This window comes from Trifolium pratense, linkage group LG2, assembly GCF_020283565.1.
Source record: "Trifolium pratense cultivar HEN17-A07 linkage group LG2, ARS_RC_1.1, whole genome shotgun sequence".
NCBI lineage: Eukaryota > Viridiplantae > Streptophyta > Magnoliopsida > Fabales > Fabaceae > Trifolium > Trifolium pratense.
Window position 1 is genome coordinate 66,328,177 of NC_060060.1, and position 26,516 is coordinate 66,354,692.

A 26,516-nucleotide genomic window follows, 5' to 3' on the forward strand; every position below is an offset into this window, starting at 1 on the left:
TAGACTCAGCTAAGCTTTCTTCACCTTCAGATTCAATTTGTTCATCAGCACCACTTTTTGAAGCAAAGGCTAGATTCTTATCTTTCTTTTCATTCCTCCTGTTCAAGCCAATTTCATAGGTCTGAAGTGATCCTATGAGTTCATCTAAATTTAGACTTGAAAGATCATGAGCCTCCTCAATGGCTGTCACCTTCATATAAAACCTTTTAGGCAAAGATCTGAGTATTTTTCCAACTAGCTCCTCATCTGAGATAGGTTTTCCAAGTGCATCAAACGAATTTGCAAAGTCAAGCACATTCATTTGAAAGTCATGAATGCTTTCCTCCTCCTTCATTCTGAGATTCTCAAAATTGGTTTTGAGCATCTGAAGCTTAGATAGCTTCACTTTAGATGTTCCTTCATGAGCTTTTCTCAGAATTTCCCAGGCATGCTTAGTAGTAGTACATCTCTTGACAAGCCTGAACATGTTAGCATCCACACCATTGAAAATTGCATACAAGGCTTTGGAGTTGTCAAGTGCCAGATCATCCTCATCTTTTGTCCATTCGTCGTATGGCTTCTTTACATCAGTTTTCCTGCCATCTTTGTCAAGAACCATTGGTGGTTCCCATCCATGTAACACAGCCTTCCATGTCCTGCTGTCAATTGATTTTATGAAAGCCTCCATACGAGATTTCCAATAATCATAGTTCTCAGGACCTGTCAGTAAAGGGGGTTTAGACACTGACCCTCCTTCTTTATCCATTGTACCAGAAAATACTTCCCTGGAGCTCACCCAAAATAACAGAACAAGGTGCCTGCTCTGATGCTAATTGAAATTCTGGTATCTCTAGAAAGATGTTGCCTAAGATGTCCCAACAACTTCTTTATGAGTAATGTTGTTTCTATTGTTGGCACATCTTACATAACATATAAAATACTGACAGAGAATAAATAAAGTGCACAAGTAATTGTTAACCCAGTTCAGCCAACTGCCTACTCTGGGGGATACCAATCCAGGAAGGAAATCCACTAATAGCTCTAGTTACTAAGACCTCCAGCAAACCCTAGGATTTACGCCTTAAACTAAGACCTCCAGCAAACCCCTGGTTTACGCCTTATAACCTCGACACTACTCATGCAATTTCTGCCTAGGAACTCCTAGACATGAGATCCCATCTCACTTCCACTCACACAACACAACCTGTGTTGTTTAAACAATGTTGGGAATGATGTGGCAACAACTTACCAAGACACTACTTCACTTTTGCTTAAAAGCTTCAAGTGAATCACACACGGTAAACTCCGTACTTCAAAGCTTAGGAGTAACCTTAAAATAATAAACTCACTTCTTAACTCGTGTTATAGAATCCACAAGCAAGAATTACAATCAAATAATAAAAGACTCAACAAAGACTCAATATGTGTAACTAATACTTTTCAATGAGATACTTGGTCTTGAGCTTGGTCTTCGTATATATAGCATAATAGTACGCTCCTCTTGCTTCAGAATCAATAGGACGCTCCTTGAGAATCATAAAAGATGATCTGATACTTTTTCAATCTTCATTAAGGATATATCAAGACTTTCCAAAAGTGTTTAAGGGACTTTAGAAGATAGGATAAGTCATCCAACTATTCCATTAAGTTTGTCTTATCCTTAAAGCTCCTGATCAGATCAAATCTTCAATAAGCGTGTTTATCAGTGGATTTCCATATATAGCAGATGCTCTCATAAATGCGGGAGATTTCCTTTAATAAATATGATGTTGTAACATGTTTTCCAACATCTTGTTAGAATATTTGTTTTAGCAAAATTAAGCCAATTTCAAATATCCAACAGACTTTGGTGGCGGAAAGTTCACCGTAATTAAATATATTTTACGAGAAAAAACGATGCAAGAGAAATAATAGATAAGGCGGAGAACAATATAGAAGAGATATAGACACAAAAGTGTCATGCCTTTCTTGCCTTCAACCTTAAAAGTAGCGGATTTAGGTCTCGATTTCTACATGCATATGTCATTGAAGCTATTAACTGAGTTATATTTATATGATTGAGTGTTTTTAATTTCTACTAGTTATTATTCTTTCTTTAATTGGACATACATTTGCAAAAATAGTAAAGACATACATTTGCAAATCAGAATTTGAATATAACTTTGTACTAGTCGTCGGTTGACATAAATTTTTAGTTAACAAAGCATACTAACATGTTTTTTTTTTATTATTAAAAATAAAACGATATTCATTCATTTAAATCGATAGAGTACACCAATGCAATACAAATTCAAAGTCGCTAAAAACAAAACAAACTCACAATATCCATATGTTAATATGCATAAAACGGCAAATGCATAAGTCTACAGATATAACTTGATGACATTAAAGTCGACATTGATTGAATCTGAAAATAAAAACCACTTTCTTCTTCTCTTCTAACCCTAGATTAAATTGTCAAACTAAAGATTAAATAGTTAAATAATCAAATTAATTTATGATATTTTAATGTCTTAATAATGACATGTTTTAAAAAAAAGTCATTTAGAACATGATATGTGAACTTTTGAAAAAAAGTAGGGACTAAAATTGAAAATTTAGAGGGACCAATATTCGAAGAAATATCTTTAGAGAAACTAAAAATGAAATTTGATAAATTTAAAGAGAATAAAAACAATATATACTTCTTACACAATGTTTACAATTAAACATTTTAATATCCATTGTGTTGATAGTTTATGTAAGAAATAACTCACTATAGTTTCTTCATTAATGACAAAACTCGAAGTAACCTGGTCATTTTGACATCCGATTATCTCGTAAATAATTTCTACGCAATGCCTCAATCGAGTTATTTATAAACGTATGGATGTTATGCCCGAATATTTCATTTGCTTCCTCCACAACGACACCTGAAAAATAGCAATATGCGGAAACATTCCCAATATGGGCATACCATAATCTCTTTGTTAAGTTTTTTAATGAAGACATTGTCTTACTTATTCCATTTTTATTTATTTATTTATTTACATTTTCTTTTCCTCTTTATTTTCTCATCTTTAGGACATCTTTCATAGTTGCAATTAATGATTTACTTAATAATTGTACTTTTTCATTTCTTTCAGCGGGCTAACAACATTGATGAATATTATCTTCTAATATTATGGTGTAAATTAGCGACGTATGAGAAGTTTCTCAGGAATGTCTTTGCAGTTATTCAGAATTTTGTATTATCGAGATTTCATTTGATCCAAGTCAACTGTTTTTATGCTCTTTAATTTGGTATACAACTATTTCCAGGGTCTTTATCGTGGACCTTCGTCAGAAGGGATATTATTATTGTTCAAGTTCCAACCCTTTAATTAGGCATGCAAAAGTACATGATATATTTAAATTACTTCGCTATGTTTGAAATACCATTCAACACTACAACGACCCCGACTACACGGTAGTGTTATTTTTTTTTAATAAAATTTATATAAATGATTTTAATTAATTTATTTTTATTTTTATTTTCAGACATATCTGGGAGACTCCATCGTTTAAGCCAACGAATATGCAGTTTCTCAGTGTCCTAATCTTGTGTTACTGTGTTACAAACTGTTAGAAATGGAAACCTTAAGACCCAAAACCGCTTTAATTTTTTTTTGTCTGATTGGTCGTAAGGCGACGACTAAGTGTGCTCCAAAATCACTTCTAAATTTTAAGGGTTATAGAATTTACCTAATAATACTCCAAGGAACATAATCCTCCAACATTGGTTATTCCATTTTCAACTCAAAATACCATCTTCAAGCTTCTTAACAATGAAATTGAAAACCAAACCATATTGAATAAATGCTTCTAAATTTATGGTGTAAATCAGGGACGTCTGGAGTATCAACAACCCTAAGGCTCTGTTTGGATTGATGATACAGAACGGAATGGAGCGGAATGAAATATAATGGAATGGAGTGGAGCGGGATGGAATGGAACACAAATTTCATTCCACTGTTTGGATATTCAACTATGGAGTGGAACAAAATTACCACTCAATCGTTTGGGAAGTGAACGGAATGAAATAAATTATAACATTTTTATTCCAATTTTACCCTTATTTTAAAATATTAAACTATATGCAATAACTCCAATTCACTCAAACTAAACCAACAAAAAAGACTCAAATACTAAAAACACATAATATATGAGCACCATAAGCAAACCACCATAATCAATTAACAAAGACAAATATTGAAAGAGGTTTTACAAAAAATGGCTTTTGGACTTTTTTTCATATGAATTTGCTAACTGATATCCAAGAATTATGTTATCATCTCAGTTAATTGGAATAAACAAGCAACTTACTTACTTTAAGATTTTTTGTTCTCATAATCAATGGAATATGCCCCTTTGATGAAGAAGAACAACAACAACCAAAAGAGACGAAAAACAAACACAATAAAAAAAATACCAAACAAAAAACACAAATACAAAGCACCTAGGTTCTAGACTTCATTCATGTTAATCTACTTAAACATAGAATTGGAAAAACATAATCTTGCATATGAAAAGTAAATGGAAAATGCATCACAACCAGCAACATGCATGCCAATTTTTTTTAAAAAAAAATACAAGAACAATTTATTTTTATTTTTTGGGCAAACAACGATTAATAAAAAATGGCATATTTTATTGGACAAGGAAAAATTAACAGTCAGCACACAAAAGAAGAAGTGAGATAAAGAGTTTTGTGAAGAAGAAGAGAGGTATGAGTTTCTCGTGTGATATGGTATTTGGGAAGAGGAAGAGAAAAATAAAATAAGGGTAAAAGAGTAATATTTAAAATATGAAGTTCCATTCCATTGGATACACCCAATGTTTTAAGAACCGGACCAGAAGTTGAACCGTTGTGACCATCGGTTCAAGGTTCAATCAGTCGGACCGGTTCAACCATTATTGAACCGTTTACATTGAACCGTTCATATAATTTTATTATAATAACAAAATAGAATGGAATTTTTTTTCTTCTCTATAACAAACTAACAAAACACAACTTAAGAAAATAATAAATAAATAAATAGTGAGCAATGCTAGGAACACACTCTTTATCACACTTTTTTAAACACACTCTCATTTATTAGACCACATCATCCATTTTTTTAAATTCATTACCGGTTAACCTATTGAACAAGTTGAACTATTTTTATTTTTCATTTTTTCTCTTTCTTCTTTTATAGTTATTCGTCACCACTAACCTCGGTTAGCACCACTACCCAGTACCCACAATCTAATCCTTCAACAAGAATGTTAAATCAAATCACTATCAGTATAGTTGAGAGGATTGACAAAAGGATTGTAAAATTATTTGAAGTTGTTGTTATTATTTCTGTTGGAAAACGAAGAGATTTTCAGATCTTTGGCTATGGAACAAAACCCCATTTACAACTTTCAATCTTTGACTTTTGTCTTGGTGGAGATGAACAAAGAGGTTGAGATCTGGGTCTATAGGAGGACGATTTTTCCTCTGTACATCTTTAAGAAGAAGATTGAGTTTGACAATGTTCTTAAAATGAAAGAGACATGTACTAAAATGAAGTTTTTGAAACCACAAAAGTATTACTAACACCAGATGATGATGATGTTGACGTATTTGGCTATGGGGATCGATTTGTTTTTGACAAATAGATGATGATGATGACGACGATTCAATTCCAAAAGAATGAAAAGAAAAAAAAAAAAGTTAATGGTGAATAAACGGTAGCAGGTAATGGATTTTTAAAGCTAGATTCCGAACCGGCCGGTTTTTTAAAACCGCCCCCGGTTCGACGGTTTGAGCGGTTCAGGACGATTCGTACCGGTTTCAAGCGGTTTTTTTCCGGTTCTGCAGACTATCGGTTCTCAGCACTAGTCCGGACCGCTGCTGTGTCCGGTTCCCGGTTGAACCGGCCGGTCCGGTCCGGTTCTTAAAACATTGGATACACCCCAAATTGGGGGGAATGAAAAATTGAAGGATTGGGTGGTATAGAATGGAATTGGTTCCATTGGGTTCCATTCCATTCCATTAATTTTTTGCAAATCCAAACAATGGAATGTTATTATTTACCACTCCATTCCATTCCACCACATACCACCAATCCAAACATAGCCTAAGTTAGAAGAATATGCCTCTAATGTTATTAGGATTTTGTATCATCGAGATTTGCTTTGATCCAAGTCAACTATTTTTATACTCTTTTAAACAATTTGGTGAACATCCACTTGTTAATGTAGAAATGATGCAAGATCAGCTCAAATTTTTTCCTTACCTCTGTACATTTCAGGTTATGTTTTTTTATTCTATTCTCGAATTTCATGTTATTGTATGTACAAAATTACGTTCTTTGAAGATTGTTAGAAGTCCCACATTGGCTATAGATATGGCAAAGATAGCCTTTATAAGTATAGTGCAAACCTCAACTCTCAAGCTTAGGCAGTAGGGCGAAGCGAACATTCTTAGCATCAAAACCATAAGAGGGGTGGCGCATTTTCCCATGTTCTTTGAAATGCTCCCACATCTTATTGATAAGGTTGATGGGCAGAAGAGGTGATGAAGTACTGATGTCAAAGAAAGTAATTCCAAGCAATTCTCTTGAGGTGCTTATAACAGAAGCTCCATCCCCACACCGAGTAAAACGAGAACTTATCGTAAAAAGCTCGTTACAATCATATTTCTCGGACCTAAACCGGTTCAAACTTAACACACCCGGAGCGGCCATATATGCATTTACCCCTTGAAAATAACGGCCAACTACAATTACGTTATCACCATGTTTTGATTTGTTTGAATGACGACGAAGAAAATCAGTTTCCGAAACACTAGCGTCATTAATCATGGATAACTTTGCCGGCTCAAAAAAGCTTTTAGAACGGAACTTGACAACAACCAAATTGTAGAAAAAATCCGAAAAAAATTATTTCTCCCAGATACCAACTACCATCACTAGCATAAACAACCACCTTTAAATCATCTGCCAAATCGTTTTTACGAAATTTGGTTTCATCACAAGGGCGTGCTAAATTGAGTGATGTGATTACAATATTGGTATTACCATCTCTTTCAACAATTGCTCCGCAATTTTGACTCAATACGGAGGCACCAGAAGATGAGACGAGGGAAACGACAAAAGATGAAGCCTTCAGCGCAGAAACTTTAGTGTTGTCATCTAAGTTTTCGACGCCGGAAAACGTAGGTCTTTTTTTCAGCAGCAATTTTGAGATTTTGAATCTCGATCTCGAAAAATTCATATATAACCGGTTCATCATCCATCACGTTATAACTCCGCATCTTTCCCCTTTCCATCTTCTCAAAACCTTTGCGACGAGGAGAAAGAGTGAGAGCGGTGAGAGGTGGTGTGGTGTGGCGGATTGGAGATTGAGCGGTGAGCAGTGGTGCAATGCGGCGGATTGGAGATTGAACGCGAGAGAGAGAAAGATTGAGAGCTGTGACTGCCCTTGTTTTTATTTCTGTTTCCCTATTTATTATTGTGCTTTTTGGTCACTGCCCTTTCCCATGTTTTATAAACACAAACCTTGAAACCTTCTTTCACAAATCACAACAAACACATACACACAAACAACACTCGTTTTATTTTCCTATAATGGAAACTCAAGCTGAATCTTCATCTCAAGCACAACCTTCACTGCCTCAAAATCATCCTACACTTACGGGAAATCTTAAGATGGTACATGATACAGTGAAACCAATTGTTTGGAGGTTGCATTTGAAATGGGGGAATGCATATGATGGGACTCTCACGACATTCGCTGTTAAGGGTAATTTATTGATGACATGTACCCACGGAGGTTGGTCCACACATAGGAATCTTGAGATTACAACAAAACCTCTATCTTCAGATCAAACATATTGTTGATATAAAGACCAACTGTGATATGACCTTGCTAAGGGTTGATAGGGTGACAAAGATGGAAATCGGCAAATTTGGTGAGGGAAAGGTTGAGGTGGGGCAGGTTATTATGGCGTATGGTCATCCCTATCATTACCTCGCATCGGGTTGTGTCGGAAGAAATTTCTACCCTTGTAGTGCTAATTTTGTTGATCCAACCTTTGACATTGACAGTACCTATACCTGCCAAAATCACCATGCACCTCCTCCTTTGTCAAAGCCAACATAACATGGAAGCTCTATTTGCAGTGCAAAGTGGTTATTGATCATACATTATCTCTCTTCATGGAAATCGCATCTGGATTAGTCTGGATGTATGAACTTCCTTGGAGTATTATCATTTATTATTTACATTTTTGGATCTTGTCTATTTAATTTGATACGTATTTTATTTTTGTAGATACATGACGAAAAATATGCTTCAAAAGTCGGATATTGTTTAGTGCAAATTTTTGAATCAGAACATGAGCTACTTCTAACCATTAAATATGAGACACACTTTTGATCTCGTTTGTACTACATACACACTAAAGTTATATGATATTAAGGAATATGAGACATACCATTATTATTTTTTTTTGAAAGTGTAATGTTGAATTACAAGTTATTGGCTTACAATACTGAGGTACATAACTTCACTTATTTATTGTTGAAAGTGCAATGTTGAATTTCAATAAATTGGACCGGAAATGGAAGCAATACAAGTGAAGCTTAGTTTACCCAATGTTCTAAAAACCGGTTCGGCCAGTCGAACTAGTCCGGCGGGGAACCGGTAGTGTAAGCGATTCGGTCCAGTTGCAGGACCGGTTATGCATTTGATCCAGTGAAGATCGATGCAGCCCAGCTGGGTCTCTAGTTGAACCGGGAACCGGAAAAACCCATGTTGAACCAAACCGGCGGTTTGAGCTTGGATAAATATTTCAAAGCTGTGGTCAGGAAGATTTGAACACAGGTCTTTGGATAATACAAAGGCAAATTTACCACTTGGCAATTTGAGTTATTATGTTAATGTTACATCTGAATAATATATCTACTTTCACCGTCAGTTTAATCCGATTCAATGGTCAGTTCTGGCATCAACTGGTAAAGTTGCAAAAAAAATCAAATTATAGTTGACTACTTAAAGCAAGTTGGGTTTTTGGAAGTTGCAACATTGTAAACCTTTAAAATTGACCGATCGTTGGTGACAACAATGGTGGAACAGTGGACGACTGAAAACACAATTTCATCTTATAACAGGAGTGTAACATAACTCTCGAAAATGTAAACATCATACTATGCGAAATGGTGCTTCCACCTTTTGATTCACCTATATATTGAAATGCCACAAACAAAATTGCATCTGTAGATTATACAACTTCTAAATAATCCTTACTGTATAAGCTTGGCGGCATCATGAGGCAAACAAATAGAGTTGCACATAGTTTAGCTAAGTCCACATTAGAGTCTAGCCCCTGCAGTTATTACTCTATTCCCCATTGTATTTTTGCTTATTGTTGCTAATGAAATGAAATAAACTCACTTTGCCTAAAAAAATAATAATTCCTTACTGTACATTTATCAGGGTTTTGAAACATCAAAATAGACAGCCTGATATCTTTGAAATAAAAATCTTGAAGAGCGAATACTATGGTTGTATAAATTGCTCGTAATCGCCACACTAATTCGGGAAACAGTTATCCAGCAGCAGTCCAAACGGAGCTCATAATGGTTGAAGTTCCTGCTCTGGAACAGCTGCATCAACGGGCTTATATGAATGCTCTGCTTTCTGTCTGTTTTTCCAAATTAAGAATATTCCCAAGGCTGATACCCCAAGAAGCATTGTAAGCAAAACCGCTAAACCCACAACCCAATAATATTTCTCCCACCAGGTCCTGCATCATCTCAGAAAAATATGTTAACAGCAAATGGGTTATAGAATAAGCCCCCATGTTCAATTAATAGTAGATTTTAGACATTAGCTATATGCACACATGAAAAGTAGTAACCAAACAAGGCAACTGAAATAAGGAATGGAGAGAAAAAGGTTGAATTAACAATTATGCAGGTAGGATATGAGTTGCTCAGAACGAACAGGTGGGTTTCCCACTTGGTGTCCCAAAAGTTACATATGTCATGAAAAACATTTGTTTGAGAAACTATTAGAATTATAAGTACTTCCTCAACAAAGTAATTTTAAGGTTTTAAAAGTAAATACAACATTAGATCAAGATTCCAAATAATCCACCACAAAATGGTGAAGTCTGAAAAAGGAGACCACGACGCAAAGATAAATAACTATACATTTCCTGGAGAGGATGTGTCTGTGTGTGTGTGTGTGGCTGTTAGAATTCGTCGACACCAGTCACACACTCACACCAGGTGAAAGTCGTGGATATTTACATCACTTAATAACTTCATGTAAAATCTGAAACAAACCAATCAAATAATTGAATCTTGTGATATTATTTTATGATCACATATCAAATTTTAAATAATTTAGAAAATTGTAGGTCTGTCTGTAATCCAATAGTGTGTTGAGATATTGAGGTTTTAGATGTTCACAACAATATTTTGTTATATTTTATTTTATTCTATGTTTTATTTAGTTGTTGAAGTTACCTCTGCAAAAAGTATGCTGACCCATACTTGTTGGAGTGTTTTAAGACTTTGTAATCATAGTTAGGTGACAGACCACCATGCTGTCCTACTGTTTATCTATGCTGTTTTTTTCCTATATATTGTATCAGAAACATCATTTTGAAATATAATGAAAGTGTCTTCAAGTTTCTGAAATTTCTCTAGTTCTAACATAGTGGACATTTACTTATTTTTTAGACAACATAGTGTATACCTTAAATTGCAATAATAGTACTGATTTCTCTTTCTGTATGAATTCGGTAAACCTAATCTACTTCCTCTAGTCCTAATTATAAGAGAACTTTTAATTTTTAGGTTCATTGAAATGTTAATGTAACTAACCTATAATATAGTCTAAATATATAGTTTTCAAATGAATCTAAAAAATAAAAGTTCTCTTATAATTAGGACCGGAGGGAGTACTTCGTAAGAAAGTTCAATTCAATGGTTGGATTAATTAAATCCAGCCTGTACTTAAGTGGTATAAGTATACCAAGATTAATAATACTCATTGTAAACTGTACCAAAAAAAATAAAATAATACTCATTGTAAACGGATCCGGTTCCTCTGCCACGGTGCAGTGGTAGAGCAAAGTATCTTTTAACTATGGAACAGCATACCACCGCATGCAGTTGCACTTTTGTAAACAAAATATTTTCTACAAAATGCTGGATGTAGTCGAAGATCCAGTCTGCTGAGTATAAACAGATCTTGAGTCTTGACTCACACACACAGTAGTGTAGAACGGTTGTATCTATCAATATATATAATTATAAATATGAAAAGACACACGTGTTTTTACAAAATATCAAATGTCGAAAGCAGCATACGGCCCCAACACTGAAGCATGAGTTTTCATAAATTAGTACAACATACTTTTCAAGTTCCAACTAATCTGAACGAGAGAAATAATGCAACTCGGTATTGCATGCACTATGAATGATAAAGAAGGTAGGTATACAATGATGCAGGGCAGATAATTTTCTCTCTGGTTTCAAGATAGAAATTACCGTTTTGATGAAGGCTCAGCATTCCAATCAAGCAACTTATAACTTCCAAATGTGTCCGGAAGTTGCATGCGATGTTCAGAGAGCCGGGATATCATACTCTGTAACATAAAAAATCACCATCACATTCAAATGGGTTGTCTTCACAATCACAAAAATGCAAATGCACAGATGTTAACTTACCGTTGCAGTGGTATTCGAAAAGAAATCCGCATATGGCCTTGGGGTTATGACCCATCTAGAAAGGGACCCATTTCCAAGTGAAGAAAAATTCATTAAGTGAACCTGCAAGCATTCCAATCACAAAATGTCATTATCATAAAGTAACAATGCACGCGAACAGGAAGAAGTTAGCTTGAAATGTTTAATTTTCTTGGTACTTTGGGAAGTTGACACATGACAAAAGTCTTACGTCTATGACCTACATATATCCCAACCTACACCGGCCAACTGATCTAGCCATGATTGTATATGCATATAGTTAATTGCATCTCCATTAGCATCAAATTTATAAATTAATCTTAAAGCTGTAACTAAGCCCCAATATTTCCTGCACATTGATGACCATTTTCTAACCTGCGATGTATTAACATCTAACTCATGAGCTATGCGTTCAGCTAACTCTGTAATGTAAGGCTTCATATCCGTGTAGCTCATGTTAAATGAAATGGCAATTGTTATTTGAGCAATTTGGAGTTCACCTGCACATTCAAGGCAATCATTGGAGATTAGTCGTTACTCATTAGTGAGCATATAAGCTACAAAGCAATCACACTAATTTCTGAAAAATAAAATAACATGATGAACTACTTTATGTAAGTTTAACATCTATCCATGCTTAAACATGACGTCTCTGCATATACTTGAAATAATAAAATTAGATCATTAGGAGATAATATTACCTTGATGAATATTATCCTGCTGCGACGCAGATGGAGCAACCGAAGGCGCAAATGCTTTGGTTAAATTTGTTACATCTGAATTTGAAGGCACTGGTGGTGGGGCATCAGAGACGTGTAGTCTTTCCCATAACTCGGAACAATTTGTTTTCCAGAAACCAATTTTTGAATTCTCACGATCATACATAACAAGAGTGTTACGGACAAAGATACCTACACAAACACAAATAGTTAGGATATATCACTAAGTGTTAGACACACCCATAACTCATAAGCTGTCAATCTAACACAAAAACTAAGGAAAAATATTTCCAATCACCACAAAGTATGAAATGAAATGGAGTTGCCCACAGTAAATTAGTTACCTCCTAAAAGAGTAGTTGGATCCCTTCCATTTGAGAAAACCCCCAGACAATATGCACCCCGTACTTTTGAATGCTTTATAAAAAGATAGCCCCAAGAAAAGTAGAAATTAGGAAATCAGTCAACCTGTAAACACAGCTAAAGATACTAATTTTCAGGAGATACTAACCCGAAACAAGTAATTTTCAGGAGATAGCAACAACTTGTGACCACTTTCAAATACCATGTCAACGACTGGAAAGCTTTTAGAGAGTTGAGAGACATTTCTGAAATACAAGTAAATTCGAATTGTTAATAATGTTGCAATAGGCTTTTATGTGTTCAATACATAATAATGATACAGACATACATTCCAGCACCAGAAAAACATATATCCTTATAATTTGGATCTGGACCACTAATTTGCTTCAAAGAGTTGTGTTCCTTCATAATCTGCATAACAGGTAAATACAAAAGCAAATTCATCAGACATATAAGATAAAGTTTATCATTACAGCTTTTCCAACAAAAAAAAAAAGTTTATCTTTACAGGATACTTTTTTTTATTGTAAAGTCTAACAGGATATCCGGCTATAATTGTGAAACCAGAATGTGTTAGCAGCAATAATTTCTATAATGGATATATGATTCATAAACAATAACAGTAGAGACAGTTCCTCTTTCACAATTAACCATTTTATAACCCTCTTCATCAATTTATTTTAACTCAACACCTGATGACGCAGGACTCGAAGATGACTCTATGTTTGAAAGCAAGAAATGCAATTCAGAACATTCTACAATGATATTTTGAAAGGACTTACAGCACGTTTAAAAGCAATAAATGCAACTTCTGGTAGGTATGCATAAGTAGTGCCACTATCCAAGACAGTTCCATGCTTCCCATCAAAAACATCTGAGTTTAGCTGCAATTTCTTCCCCGCAACATGTAGCTCCTTCAAATTGATATTGTAATATGGACTGTTGCCATCCCGAAACTAGAGTAAATGTGAGATTAATCAAATGCATTTTTTAAGAAAATGCATGAAATCTCATATCTGTCAGATAAGAAAGAAAATTTGACACTCACCTTCTATCAGGATCTGAATGTGTAAAGACCATGTCTGCTGGGGAAGATATTCCACCAAGAATCATAGCACCTCCACCAACATCCATTCCACCATAGCATAGTGAGAATGAATTACTTATTACCTTTTTATCAACCAATTGATCCATGATACTTAGATCTCCACGACCCAAACCCATGATGCCATCAGCTCGCTGACTATAGATATCACCAGTCTCATCGTTTTCACAACCAAAGACAGCACGTTGGGGAGAAAGCTCACTCAAATTTCCAAAGGACACAACATCCTCACCAAGGACTCCACTGCTACTACTCATTTCAGCATATTGTCTATCATACATACACTGCGTCCTGTCATTGTTACAGTTGCAATCCGGTGTGCATTTTACCGGTTGATAAGTTTCCGACAAGTCAGGCTGGAACTTCGGATCCTATTAAAATAAAATCAGGCATAAATCACAAGAATTGCACACACACAGAAACAACAAATTCTAAAACAAAATTATTCCTTTTCGCACCCATTATTTCAAGATGGAATAAATAATATTCATTGACAAAACCAGTATCCAGTACTCATAGTCATAGCTGCCAATTGCCATTCCTCCATGTTCTACCTCTCCATTTTCATAACTTACATAAAACGAACATCCCACAGCCGGTAGTGCACAAGTACACAAACTCCGTAGCAAATCAAATAATCATATAAAGCCTTGTACAAGTAGGTTTTGAATAAACCATCAACCCAGTAAATTATCACTTTCTCTCTAATTTAGTCTCTAAAATATATAAAAAATAATACTTAATCCTTAAATTATATGAAATTCTTCACTTCAGTCCGTGCTATTAAGATGTTAGAGACTAACCTGATAGATTTTCATATACTCTAGCGACTACAACAAAAGATTTTCATATATTTTATTTCCATACTAAATTGAAGAGAGAGTAATACTTTAGATAGTAAATTAATGATTTATTCATTTTTTTTTTTGTTTACAATAGCCTATTACCCAAATCCCCTCACCACTAGACCAAACCTAGTGGCTTAATGATTTATTCATTTCTTTACTAAAATCGCAAGTCATATCTACAAACCAATAGAAATTCTTCTACACAAACTCAATAGAAATTCTTCTACACAATAATCAACCAATATAATCATTAATTTGATTGAAGACTTCTATAATTGAAAACAAAAATGGAATTGAAGAATTATTACCTGGTGTCTACCACAGTGTTCACAAGTAGAACAAGGAACATACGTAACAGTACTCCCCGTATCAACAATAAGCGCAAATCTCTGCGGAGGAGTACCGATCCAAAGCCGCGTCGTATAGTATCTACATAATCGAATTCCACAAAAAAAAAAAAAATTAAATTAAATTAAAATCGCGTTCAAAATGAAATTGTACAGGAAATGAAAGATTCTAACCCGTTTATAAGAAGATCATCGTAGAGTCGCATACGAGCGTTAGGATGGTGTTGTGATTCGGATCTCTGGAGTTGACGGCGAGGATTGAACGATGAGATTGAAGAAACTGGTGGAGAAAGATGCAGAGGGAGAATCATGGCGGGACGAGAGTCACGAGAGGCGTTACGATGAGTTTTTGGGAAGAGTAAGAGGTTGTTGGGGTTAATAGAGAGAGCGAAGTTTATGAGGTGTAGAATTAGAAAGAAGATTGAGATGAATTGAGTCGGTGCCACCGCCATGATAAGTTAGTTATGCGCGCGTGATGGCGCTGATCGGAACGGAATAGAGAGAGCGAAGAGATGATGCGAGAACACGGTGGTGGCCTTTAATTCTCAATTACGGAAAGAAGGAAGGAGGGAAGTCAAGTTATTATGTGTGCTTGAATCAACATGGCTATTTCATATGTTTTTAAAATAATTATAATAGTAATAGTATTTATTTTTTCTTGAGTTAAAAGATTTTTTTTCTTAATCTAGTAAATATGTGAAAGTGAAAGGCAATAAGAAAAGGACAAAAAAAAACGGGATCTGTGATCTTTCTACTAAGTTCAGCGTCAATCATCGCTAGATCAACTAGCGATTGATTCAACTATCATTTTCAATTTCATTCATTGCTAACATGAACCGTCTAACAGAGAAAAAAAATACTAATTTAATAAATAATTATTAAGATTAACCGTTTCAGAAGCCTAGAGTTGTCTATTTGGGAGATATTTCAGTTAAAAAATGTCTGGTTTGCTAACCGGATGATAAATCTCATAGCAAGTCCAAATGGGATAATTCTTTAATTATAACTATTTATGTAGTATCGATTGCGATTTGTTAATGGTATAAAACTTTTTTTTTTTTGGGTTTTTCACCACCAGTTTATTCTGGTTTGAGAGTTAGTTCTGTCATCATGTGGTTCCAGCCCCCTCCCCCAATCGCAGTTGCGGGGGATCGAACCGTGGTCCTCCCTACCAAATTCAGCGCCAATCACCACTGAACCAACTAACGATTGGTAACTTCTTTAATGAAATAAATATGACAAAAATGTCCTGCCATTCATATGTTATTTTTTAGTTTCCACAAAATTTGAAAATTAGTTTTTACGGTTGATAACGGTAGATATCCAATTTACGTCAAACATGTTACTTTTTTGGTTGATAATGATAAAATGAAGTAATAGACAAGCGTGCAAGCAACAAAATGTACGTTGTTGGAGCATGAAGGAGGAAGGACGGAAGGTAATTTACCTGGAGAGGAGACAAAAAAAAGTTTGGACGGGAGCTGGTGGATGTATACTTATGGTCTATGGATGGAAAATACTGATGTGCTGAAAATTGAGATGATTACTATGTGCTACTGTCTATGGAGCTAGTACCAATGTTTTGAGGGTGGGTAAGGCATACTACTTGCAGTGTAAATTTTCTGCAGTGATCCTAGCCATTGATTTAATTTGTCAAACATAATTGAAGGTGAGGATCGCCACTACTCCAATGAAAAATCGACTAGAGAGGATCCGTTCATTTTGCTTAACATAATAGTGCTACACCATACTAGTAATTGTCTAATTGATTTATCACAATAATGAGACAAATTATAGTCTGTCGTTAAAAACATTTAGAAAATAGTTATGCATCACAACTCAGACCATGACATCAACTGCATTTGATCGCAAGCTCTGGTGAGCATTGGCGTCGCTATGTGGATAAATGAGGATTTACAAACATCTATAAGCAATGTAGACTAAGAGAATCCAGAATGTAGACATTAACATGATTAATTCAAATTTCAATACTGCACCAATGGAGCTAGCGTTGTAAATTTCTCCAGGAGTTGTTGAGACTTGAGATATACCTTAGAAGAGGAACAAGGGTGAAGCTTTCTTCGAGCTGGGAAGACATACATGAAACATACACAAGCAATTTGTTTCCCATCATTGATTAATAATTTTCCAATAGCTGCATGAAGAATTATTAAAAGAATAATCAATATTTGGCAAGCATATATCACATTCGCATCACCTCTTAGTTAGAATGTGTAGCACAAACACTTTGAATTCGAATTGAAGGCAGGTTTGAGTATCCGACACATGTTGGTGTCCAACACCAATACCACACTAATACTTAGTTAAGTAATAAAACCAGTCACATGCTTGAGTGATGATATCTACTTGAGCTATTTGTATTTGCAGGTCATATCCCTGAGAAAATACAAGAAATATTTATAGCTTAACTTAAAAATAGCATTCTTAACATCATAGTCTTAAAAGGTATGATTATAGCTCCATTGTAAATCAAATTTTACAGTAGTGTGCAGTAACATCTACTCTAACTTGTTTCATTGAAGTACAAACAACCAATAAGGTACCAGTACCCCTGAATCATTTCAAGTTAGTAGTTATACAAATAACAAGCATTAGTATGCCCAATAAATATAGGGCAAAAATGTTGATTAAATATCCTTTAGCAGCATAGAATGTCCTACTTCATGATTTTATGAAATAATATTAACTGCTGAACTTTGCGAGGTAGCTACTGTCTTTGTGACTGCTCAACTCTCCGTGGAAGCTACTGTCTTTGGTCGAGTAAAACTGTTCCAAGGTGTAAATGCGAAGGCACTTGAAATGAGGTAAACTATGAATGCAACGTATGCAGCAGTTATGGTAGACACAATAGCGGTTACCACTGCTCCACTCACTTCAGATGAAAAGAATTCCAGCAAAAGATAGCCATTTATCACTATCACCAGTGCAGCCACAAGCCAGGAAATGGTCTGTAATGAAATCATAAGGCAATTATCAACTGTGACTGTTATATGATAATACATCCAATATGGTTTAAGAACAATTGCCAAAAAGTCAAAGCATCATACTGACAATAGTGTCTGAACCTAATCAATAAAGATTAAAGAAATTAACAAGCAGCACCAATCCACAACATTGAACGTACCCATTAATTGCACTATCAACTTTTCTTAATATGTGTGTAAAGGGTCAAACTGACTTATAAATATAGAGATGCAATTTCATATCAAATGAATTAATCTGGCATTTCATAGTAAATACAGAAACCGACAATAGATAACTAGTCAAACAAAGGCAACCAGAAAGCAACAGAATCATATATACCTTGAGGGCAGAGCCAATCTTGAAAGTGCCCATTATTTGTTCCTTCGATACCAAACAAAGCAAGGGAATCAGTGCAAAGGGAATTTGCACTGACTGAAGAACATTAAGCCATTCATTCAGAACATCTAATGATTCCTCTGAGGTATCAAATATAAGCGCAACTATCATAGTCGGGACGATTGCAAAGCTCCGTGTAATCAATGCCCTTATCCATTTTTTCAACTTCAAATTCAGAAAACCCCCCATGATGAATTGTCCAGCATATGTACCAGTAATAGTGCTACTCTGACCAGCTGCTAATAACCCAATACCCCATATATACAGGATTGGGAATACTCCACCTCCATACTTCTCTTGAAGGTACTGCCCTGCATTTACGAGACCGATCCTATTTGCTATTTCAGTACCATAAAAGCCCTTAGCAAACACAGTTGTGACAAATATATTAATCACAAAGGAGACAACAAGCGCAATGGTGGACTCTATTGAGTAGTAATTAATAGCCTCTTGAACACGGCCTTTCTTTTTTGGGTCAACCTGTCTTGATTGAACAAGAGCAGAATGCAAGAATACATTGTGAGGCATAATAATGCAACCAACAACTCCAACAGCTTGTTGTATAGTTCTGGAGCTAAGTTTAGGGACCAAAATACCTGCAAAGGTAAAATGAGAAAGCAGTGTATCAGATATGAAGCATGAGCATACCTAGAAAATTTACTTATAATGAAGACAAATCTGCACATGTCCAAACTCCAAATCGAGGAAATAAACTGCTTACCAACAAGAACATCAACACCATCAGGCTTTGCTTCGCCAAACATCCATGCAAAGGAGAGAGCCATTATAGCAATAAGAACAGCAAAAAATGCTTCCAATTTCCTCACACCATAGTTCTCAAGAAAGAGAAAGATAAAACTGTAATAAGGCAATCACACAGAAGTTAAATATTTAATTTTGAATACTATACATTGTTTAACAAGTAAAAATAATTGTTCCAATAAAATGCCTAAAAAGGGACATTTGATCACGGACTTGTAAATATTTCTGATTTTGAACTTATTAATTACCTTCCATATATTATTCCCATCAAGTTTAGATTATATTTAATGTGAGATATTTCCAAAATAATACAATCCAAGAAGGTATTTCTCTTCATGGATTTGAAACTCAAATTAATAGAATGTATTCGTTAAAGATTGAATGTGTTTACTCGTGAATTAATACATCTTTTCATTTGAATCAATTTATGAAAGAATGAAACTCTTCATTAAGAGTTATTTCCCTTCATCAAGTAGTATCAGTTACTCTATAAATTAAACAACTCTACATACAAAAGGACAACGAAACTCATTTGTTTCTTATCCAAACTATGCCAAATTCAAGTTAGAGTACTATTGTTCTGTAAACCATCATCGAACAATATGTTTGATAGTGCATGTGCAATTCATATAAAGCAACCCTAAAGTATCTTAAATGCGACTCATAGACACACTGTGCCATCTAGTTTAGACAAAATTGTAGAGACAAATTGTACCTAAAACTCAGTGTTCCCACACACTTTACAGTAACCACACAATCATATTTTTCATCTCTATTCTATTTATTGCAACATCCTCACCCATACAACTTTACCTAACATTTTTTCTTCTAAAAAATACCATACGACTCACTACCCATCCCATACTAATAAAACTTATTGGCCTCTAGGACTGGCACCAACAATATATTTAGTAATAAGACATTAATCAAGTACTTTAAATGGAAATTATAAACAAAAAAATAATTTAGAGAAAATGAAATTTACCAATCTAAAGCAGTAATAACAACACCAGCCCAAAGAGGAACATAACCATTACTCAAAATCCTAATAGCAATAGCACTACCAATAACCTCTTGAATATCAGAACCAATAAGAGCAACTTCAGTCATCAACCAAAGAACAATCCTAGACCAAGTAGGATACTCATCTCTACAAAGTTCAGCCAAGTGTCTTCCAGTAGCAACACCTAATCTTGCTGACAATAACTGAATAAGAAGTCCCATAGCTGTAGCCCACATAAGAAGCCATAACAATGAGTAACCAGCAATTGCACCAGATTGAAGATCTCCTTCCAAGTTTCCAGGATCCAGAAAAGCTATACTCATTAGAAAACCTGGACCACTGAATAACCATAGTTTTTTCCATGAAAATGGTGGAATTCGTACTCCGGCGTCCACGTCAGCTTCGTATTCTTCATCTCCGATAATAACTATCTTCTCCGATGAATCATAAGCGGTTTCTTCTTCTTGTTCTAACAGTGGTTGTTGATTTTGGTTTTGTCGATGAGACATGGTGGTGGTGGTGATGAGTGGATAATGATTAGCGTTACGGTTACGCACGCAGGCGTGTTGTGTTTTGAGAGGTTGAAGAAAATTGGTTTGAAATTGAAATGAGTCACTGTCTATAGTGGAGTTTTCAGTAGAATAAATAAATAGCACATCAAAATTGAAATAGAAATAATACTCTGTTCTGTTTTCTGAACTTGCTTATGATAAAGGAAGGAATAAAATTGAAATGATAATTAGTTAAAACTTAAAACTACTCTTGTGGTCCCTGATTTGGGAATTCGGTTCCGATTTTTTTCTCCACTCTTTTCTTTATTTTTTATTGTTATTATTTTTTCAATAAAATAACCGCTGTTGTATAGTGATAGTGAGAGAGCACGTTTGCACATGTGAATTTTGTTTGGTTGATGTGAATATTGGTAGAAAGTTTCTAACAGAGTAAGTGTGTAAAGTGAGCCATCGTACAAGTCTTAAATATTTACGGCTTCTAATTGTTTATATTGATTTATTAAAAAATTTATACATGTAAAAAAAATAATGACTTTATTATTAGTAAACATATTTTATTACTCAAAAAAGAAAATCTAATAGACACACTTTTAATTTTATAACTAACTTGCAGTTGATTATAAAAAAATAAAATTACATTACAAGAAAGTTTTCATTAAAGATCCATCTTTAATTTTCAAATAGGGCCTCCAAATACGGGATCGGCCCTATGTGAAGCATATAAGGTAGGTTCTCCTTTCCCAATTAATTTTTTTTTCATGTCAGGAATTGAACCCTAACCACGTGCATAAAAGAACCGGAATTTTTACTACTTGGACTAATTAATTGTTGATGCCACTTAAATTTTCATCTTAGGAAATTTCGTTTTTATATGCAAGTGGTAGGATTATATAATATTTGTTTAGTTATGTAACTATTATTTTTTGTATTTTGTGGTGGTATTATATGAGATGAGCAAGGGGCATTATATTATTATATTGTTTGTTATGTAACTTATGTTGTTGTGGGTCTTGGGAGGTTGAAGTGGAGTTGTGAGGAATTTATTATGGTTTGAATATTTTGAAGTTGAGGTTTTTGCAATAGTGTAGTAAACGAATTTGGTCTCTCAAAGTGATTGTCACAATAGTCTTTAAATGTGATAGAAATGTGACAATAGTGTCAAATTTATTTTTTGGTCCATAAATTTAATCATGAAAAATGTTATTTAGTGACAAAAAAATTACGAGAAAGAGAAAAATCTTATATGTGACAATCTTTAAAAACCAAAATGGTTATTTACTCTTTTTTGCGGTATATTATACTTTAAAAGAGTGATTCAAAAAATGCTTCTAATTGTCGGAAGATAATTTCTTTGAACTCATTCATCCTATTCCTATGTTTTTATGGATGTTTTCCTCCTTTGATGATGCTTGAATTTATTTTTCCTAAAGGTGTTTATATTGTGGTTGGAGGTCTAGCACCTTTGATGAAAAAAAATGTAAATAACAAAAGAATAATGCTAAATATTTGACGCAGTACGAAAGCGTGAAGGAAAAGCAAGCGCTAATCCTATAATAAAATACAGGTCCGCAAGCGACAAACCTGTTAGATAAGGCTCTGGAATCCACCAGACTTCCGGAATCCACCGGAAGGAGTAATTTGGAATCCACCAAATTTAAGAGAAAACTCTATATTTTATTAAATCAAAAAGTTGTCTTTCAAGGCTACAATAGTTTAGTTTAAATAGTAGTGAAAAATAAAAATAACAAATCTTCTAAAAGATTATAAAAATAAAAATAACAAACCTAGCTAAATAAAAATAATAAATCTTGTTAAAATATAAAAATAATAAATCTAGCTAAAATATAAAATTAAATTTTCACTATTTTCCAAGTGAACCTTTCTTGCGCATCACTTGATCTTCAATCTGGCGCGACCAACCTTCCTACATCAGTCTCCTCTACCTCAAAAGAACTCGACCCCGAGTTCTCATCTTGATAAAGGACCTCATCGACATGGTATTCATATATATTTGCTACATTGAAAACTTTAACACTTCTACATTTTTCAGCAACTGCTTTATTCTTTTGCCCAGTATCTTCTAACTTAGCCTTGACAACTTCTTTAACATCCTTATTAAGCTCCTCTTCACTTTGCGTCATCAACAAGAAGCTAGACTTCTTTTCCCTTTGGTTCTTTTCAAAGTGTAAAACAAGAGCCATAGTAATCTTTTGTGTGCCCCATGTAAACATCATCACATTATCTCGTCCTCGATAAGTGATATCATTATCAAATTGCCAAGGTCTACCAAGTAAAACATGATAAGCATCCATATCAAGAACATCACAAAGTACCTTTTCTCTGTAATGCTTTCCGATGGAGATAGGAACTTTGCAAGCTAGTCTAACTAGAACATGGGAATCCTTGCTTACCCAACCGAGGGTGTATGGCTTCTGATGAGGTTCAGTGGATAACTTCAAATAGTCTACTAGTTTCTGCGACACTAGATTTTCCGTGCTGCCAGTATCCACAATCAGATTACACACTTTGTTCTTGATAGAACAATGTGTTTTAAATAAATTTTTGTGCTGCCCTTCATCTTTGGATGCTAGTAAAGTTCTTTGCAACACAAAACTTACCCTCTCATCAGATTCTTCTTCAGCAAATTCAACTTCTGCGTATTCATCTTTGTCAGCAAGATGCTCATCATCATCATCATCCCTTTCCTCCACTACTCCAATAACCCTCCTTGATGGACACACATTGGACCTGTGACCCTTCCCACCGCAACGGTAACAAGTATCACCAGTAGGCTTTGCATAAGGGTTATGTTGTTTTTGGACGGAGGCCTTTCCTTGCGGTGCACTGCCAGAATTGCCTGCTTTGTCAACAAGGTTTGAATCTTTGGTTTCTGCACTTTTTTCTTTGTCATCAACATTATTCTTTGGAGAATACCTTCTGAAATTTGAGGAATTTAAGGGGGATTTCTCTAATAATTCCGCCTTTAAAGCTAGGTTGGACGCTTCAGCAACGGTCCAAACAGTTTGTAATCCCATCTTCTCTTGCAACGAACTTTTCAAACCACTAATATAACGAGCCACTTTCTGATTCTCGGACTCACCTAATTCATTACGTTCAGAAAAACGTAAGAATTCAGCCGTGTACTCAGCCACTGATCGCTTGCCCAGAACACATTCAATATACATCTTATACAGAATTTGTTCATAATCTTCAGGTAAAAATCTTTCAAGCATTAACGGTTTCATCTTTCTCCAAGTTCGAATAGGGCGTTTCTTTTGCCTCTTCCTCTGAACAACAAGTCTATCCCACCAAACAGCTGCGGTACTTTTCAGCCTGATCGCCACCATCTTAACCTGCTTATTTTCCGGGACGTCCATGACGTCGAAAAACCTGTCAACATCGATCTGTCAGTCCATAAATTCTTCCACCCCCATTGTTCCGTGAAACAAGGGAATATCAGCCTTCATGCGGTAATCATGGTGATTCCCACGTTCACCTCCCTCTTCGGGCACAACTTCCTCATCCTCAGAACTCGAGTCATCAGTAGTAGGGTTGTTGTCGCTGTTTCTGTTGTTATTGTTTCTATTGCTGTTGTTGTTAGCGACGTCGACCCCCTTAGTCGTCAATGCAGTGAACTTATCTGACAGAACTTTGACCATTGTAGCTAACTCGTCAAAGTCTGCCCTCGTCACCGGTTGATCTCCCATGGCTGATCAATTCACGAAAGAACAGGGGAAACCAGGCTCTGATACCAACTGACGCAGTACGGAAGCATGAAGGAAAAGCAAGCGCTAATTCTATAATAAAACACAGGTCCGCAAGCGACAAACCTGTTAGATAAGGCTCTGGAATCCACCAGATTTCCGGAATCCACCAGAAAGAGTAACTAATCTAGAATCCACTAGACTTCCGGAATCCACCAGAATGAGTAATTTGAAATCCACCAAATTTAAGAGAAAACTCTATATTTTATTAAATCAAAAAGTTGCCTTTCAAGGCTACAATAGTTTAGTTTAAATAGTAGTGAAAAATAAAAATAACAAATCTTCTAAAAGATTGTAAAAATAAAAATAACAAACCTAGCTAAATAAAAATAATAAATCTTGCTAAAATATAAAAATAATAAATCTAGCTAAAATATAAAATTAAATCTTCACTATTTTTCGAGTGAACCTTTCTTGCGCATCACTTGATCTTCAATCTGGCGCGGCCAACCTTCCTACATCAATATTAGGAATAAGTGAACAACTTAGACACGAAAAGCAGTAAGTGTAACTATTTGTTTTGTAGATTTTGTTTTGGAGTAATTCTATTCAAATAGTATCTCTTTAATGTAAAAATAATTAAATCTCATATAGCCATATGCATTTGGGAGGCACCACACACAAATTGGACGTGTTCTTAAGAAATAGCACCGCTGATAACAAAAACTGACACTTAACATTTTTTTAATCATCAATGTGTACGAATGCACGAAATGCTTGTCGTGAATAATTCTAGAGTAATGATACATGAACAACATTTTTTGGACAACAATTTGACAATAGGGGTAATTTTGTAACTGCACCAGCATACAAAAGTCATTTTTTGCATCTGACTACAGTAAAAAAGCAAAAAGTAAGTGAAAAATATTATATTTAAATCATGTTGTCAATTGTTGTCAAAAAATTGATGTTAATATATCATTACTCTAATTCTAGGATCTTACTTCTTTTTTTTAAGGAATATACGATCTTACTTAGTATATGCAAATGTAAGACATACAATTAGGGGTGGACAGGACCCGCATAACCGAACCATCCCAGTTAAACCGGACGGTTTTTTATGTTACGGGTCGGTTTTAAATGAATCTCGGGTTCAAAAGACAAAAAAATCGGTTTTTAATGAGTCTAATCGGTCGGGTTCAGTTTTCTAAATTACACTCATCGGTGACCGAACCGACCCGCAATATTAACTTTTTATTTTCTTTTTCATTACTACTCATTAACTACCTACCTATCATGACCTTCTCTCTCCCCTTTCAATTTCTTCTTTTCTCTAATTCTTCAAACTTGCAGATCATTTCTTCTTCTCTCTCTGATTTTTATTTTCTTTCTATTTCTCTATGAATTAATATTCTATGTTTCTCTTCACTAAATCTCTGTTCTTTTCACAATCCAAGTTATCTTTTGATCTAATTTTTTAGACAATCAACCATTTATGTTAACTTTGCATTTTCATGAATTTTGTGGTCAAGTTCATGAGATTCTCCTTCAGCCAAATCATCATTTATAGATAAAGAAGACACAGTTAGATTTTGATTTCGTTGCCAAGCTCAATAAACATCTCTCATTCTCAATGAACATCTCTCATTCCCATGTTTCTTACTTTTTAAGATCTCAATTTGTTAGATCTAGTGTTTTTTTTAGAAAAGATCTGGCTAGATAAGTTAGATCTAGATTTTTTTGCTTAAAACTTTCTTCTATTCTGTGAAAATTAGTAAATTAGTAAAGGGAAAATTTTCCGGTTCAATCCGGAATAACCCATCCGTTTTACCCGTGACCCGCTTGAGCCGAACCCGTTTAAACCGAAGTCCAAAAATGGTTCGGTGTGGACTGTAATTTATCACCCGTGGATTGGGCCGGGTGGTAGTTTTGGGCCCGAACCCGCCCGACCCGAACCGTTGTCCACCCCTACATACAATGTAGTAAGAGAAATTTGGATGTGTCCTATAAGATGTCCTGGCCCTCAACTCAATCAAATCATCC

At 34.9% G+C, this 26,516-nt stretch overlaps 3 protein-coding genes across 4 annotated transcripts; all 3 read right to left on the reverse strand.

The window, feature by feature from the left end:
• Positions 1 to 6,410: 6,410 nt before the first annotated feature.
• On the reverse strand, positions 6,411 to 7,242 carry LOC123905252. The gene is made up of 2 exons (XM_045954870.1): positions 6,926 to 7,242; positions 6,411 to 6,855 (listed from the first exon to the last, which is right to left on the reverse strand). The coding sequence occupies exons 1-2, from the start codon at positions 7,240 to 7,242 to the stop codon at positions 6,411 to 6,413; spliced, it is 762 nt and encodes a 253-aa protein (XP_045810826.1).
• Positions 7,243 to 9,177: 1,935 nt separating this feature from the next.
• Positions 9,178 to 15,728, reverse strand: LOC123906364 (aspartic proteinase 36-like). Its single transcript, XM_045956273.1, has 12 exons — positions 15,286 to 15,728; positions 15,073 to 15,193; positions 13,860 to 14,287; positions 13,594 to 13,750; positions 13,140 to 13,222; positions 12,960 to 13,056; positions 12,793 to 12,865; positions 12,431 to 12,640; positions 12,105 to 12,229; positions 11,712 to 11,813; positions 11,532 to 11,629; positions 9,178 to 9,775 (listed from the first exon to the last, which is right to left on the reverse strand). The coding sequence occupies exons 1-12, from the start codon at positions 15,561 to 15,563 to the stop codon at positions 9,604 to 9,606; spliced, it is 1,944 nt and encodes a 647-aa protein (XP_045812229.1). The 5' UTR covers positions 15,564 to 15,728; the 3' UTR covers positions 9,178 to 9,603.
• A 1,837-nt stretch (positions 15,729 to 17,565) lies between these two features.
• LOC123906365 (metal transporter Nramp3) lies at positions 17,566 to 21,074 on the reverse strand. 2 transcript variants are annotated; one of them, XR_006808864.1, is made up of 5 exons: positions 20,240 to 20,956; positions 19,214 to 19,350; positions 18,436 to 19,088; positions 17,763 to 18,080; positions 17,566 to 17,691 (listed from the first exon to the last, which is right to left on the reverse strand). XR_006808864.1 is itself a non-coding variant. In XM_045956274.1 (4 exons), the coding sequence occupies exons 1-4, from the start codon at positions 20,764 to 20,766 to the stop codon at positions 17,859 to 17,861; spliced, it is 1,539 nt and encodes a 512-aa protein (XP_045812230.1). In that variant the 5' UTR covers positions 20,767 to 21,074; the 3' UTR covers positions 17,566 to 17,858. The 2 variants fall into 2 exon arrangements, 1 of the variants encoding a protein (XP_045812230.1); XM_045956274.1 differs by having other exon boundaries at positions 17,566 to 18,080; positions 20,240 to 21,074.
• Positions 21,075 to 26,516: the final 5,442 nt, after the last annotated feature.

Coding starts and splice junctions, on each gene's coding strand:
- LOC123905252 (XM_045954870.1), bottom strand. CDS start 7,242: ATGAATTTTTCGAGATCGAGATTCAAAATCTCAAAATTGCTGCTGAAA. Junction 6,856..6,925: donor TATGCTAGTGATGGTAGTTG/GTATCTGGGAGA, acceptor CCGTTCTAAAAG/CTTTTTTGAGCCGGCAAAGT.
- LOC123906364 (XM_045956273.1), bottom strand. CDS start 15,563: ATGGCGGTGGCACCGACTCAATTCATCTCAATCTTCTTTCTAATTCTA. Junction 12,866..12,959: donor CTGAAAATTACTTGTTTCGG/GTTAGTATCTCC, acceptor CTTTTTATAAAG/CATTCAAAAGTACGGGGTGC. Junction 12,641..12,792: donor TCCAACTACTCTTTTAGGAG/GTAACTAATTTA, acceptor GTGTTTGTGTAG/GTATCTTTGTCCGTAACACT.
- LOC123906365 (XM_045956274.1), bottom strand. CDS start 20,766: ATGTCTCATCGACAAAACCAAAATCAACAACCACTGTTAGAACAAGAA. Junction 19,089..19,213: donor TGGTGTTGATGTTCTTGTTG/GTAAGCAGTTTA, acceptor TTACCTTTGCAG/GTATTTTGGTCCCTAAACTT. Junction 18,081..18,435: donor AGATTGGCTCTGCCCTCAAG/GTATATATGATT, acceptor ATTTCATTACAG/ACCATTTCCTGGCTTGTGGC.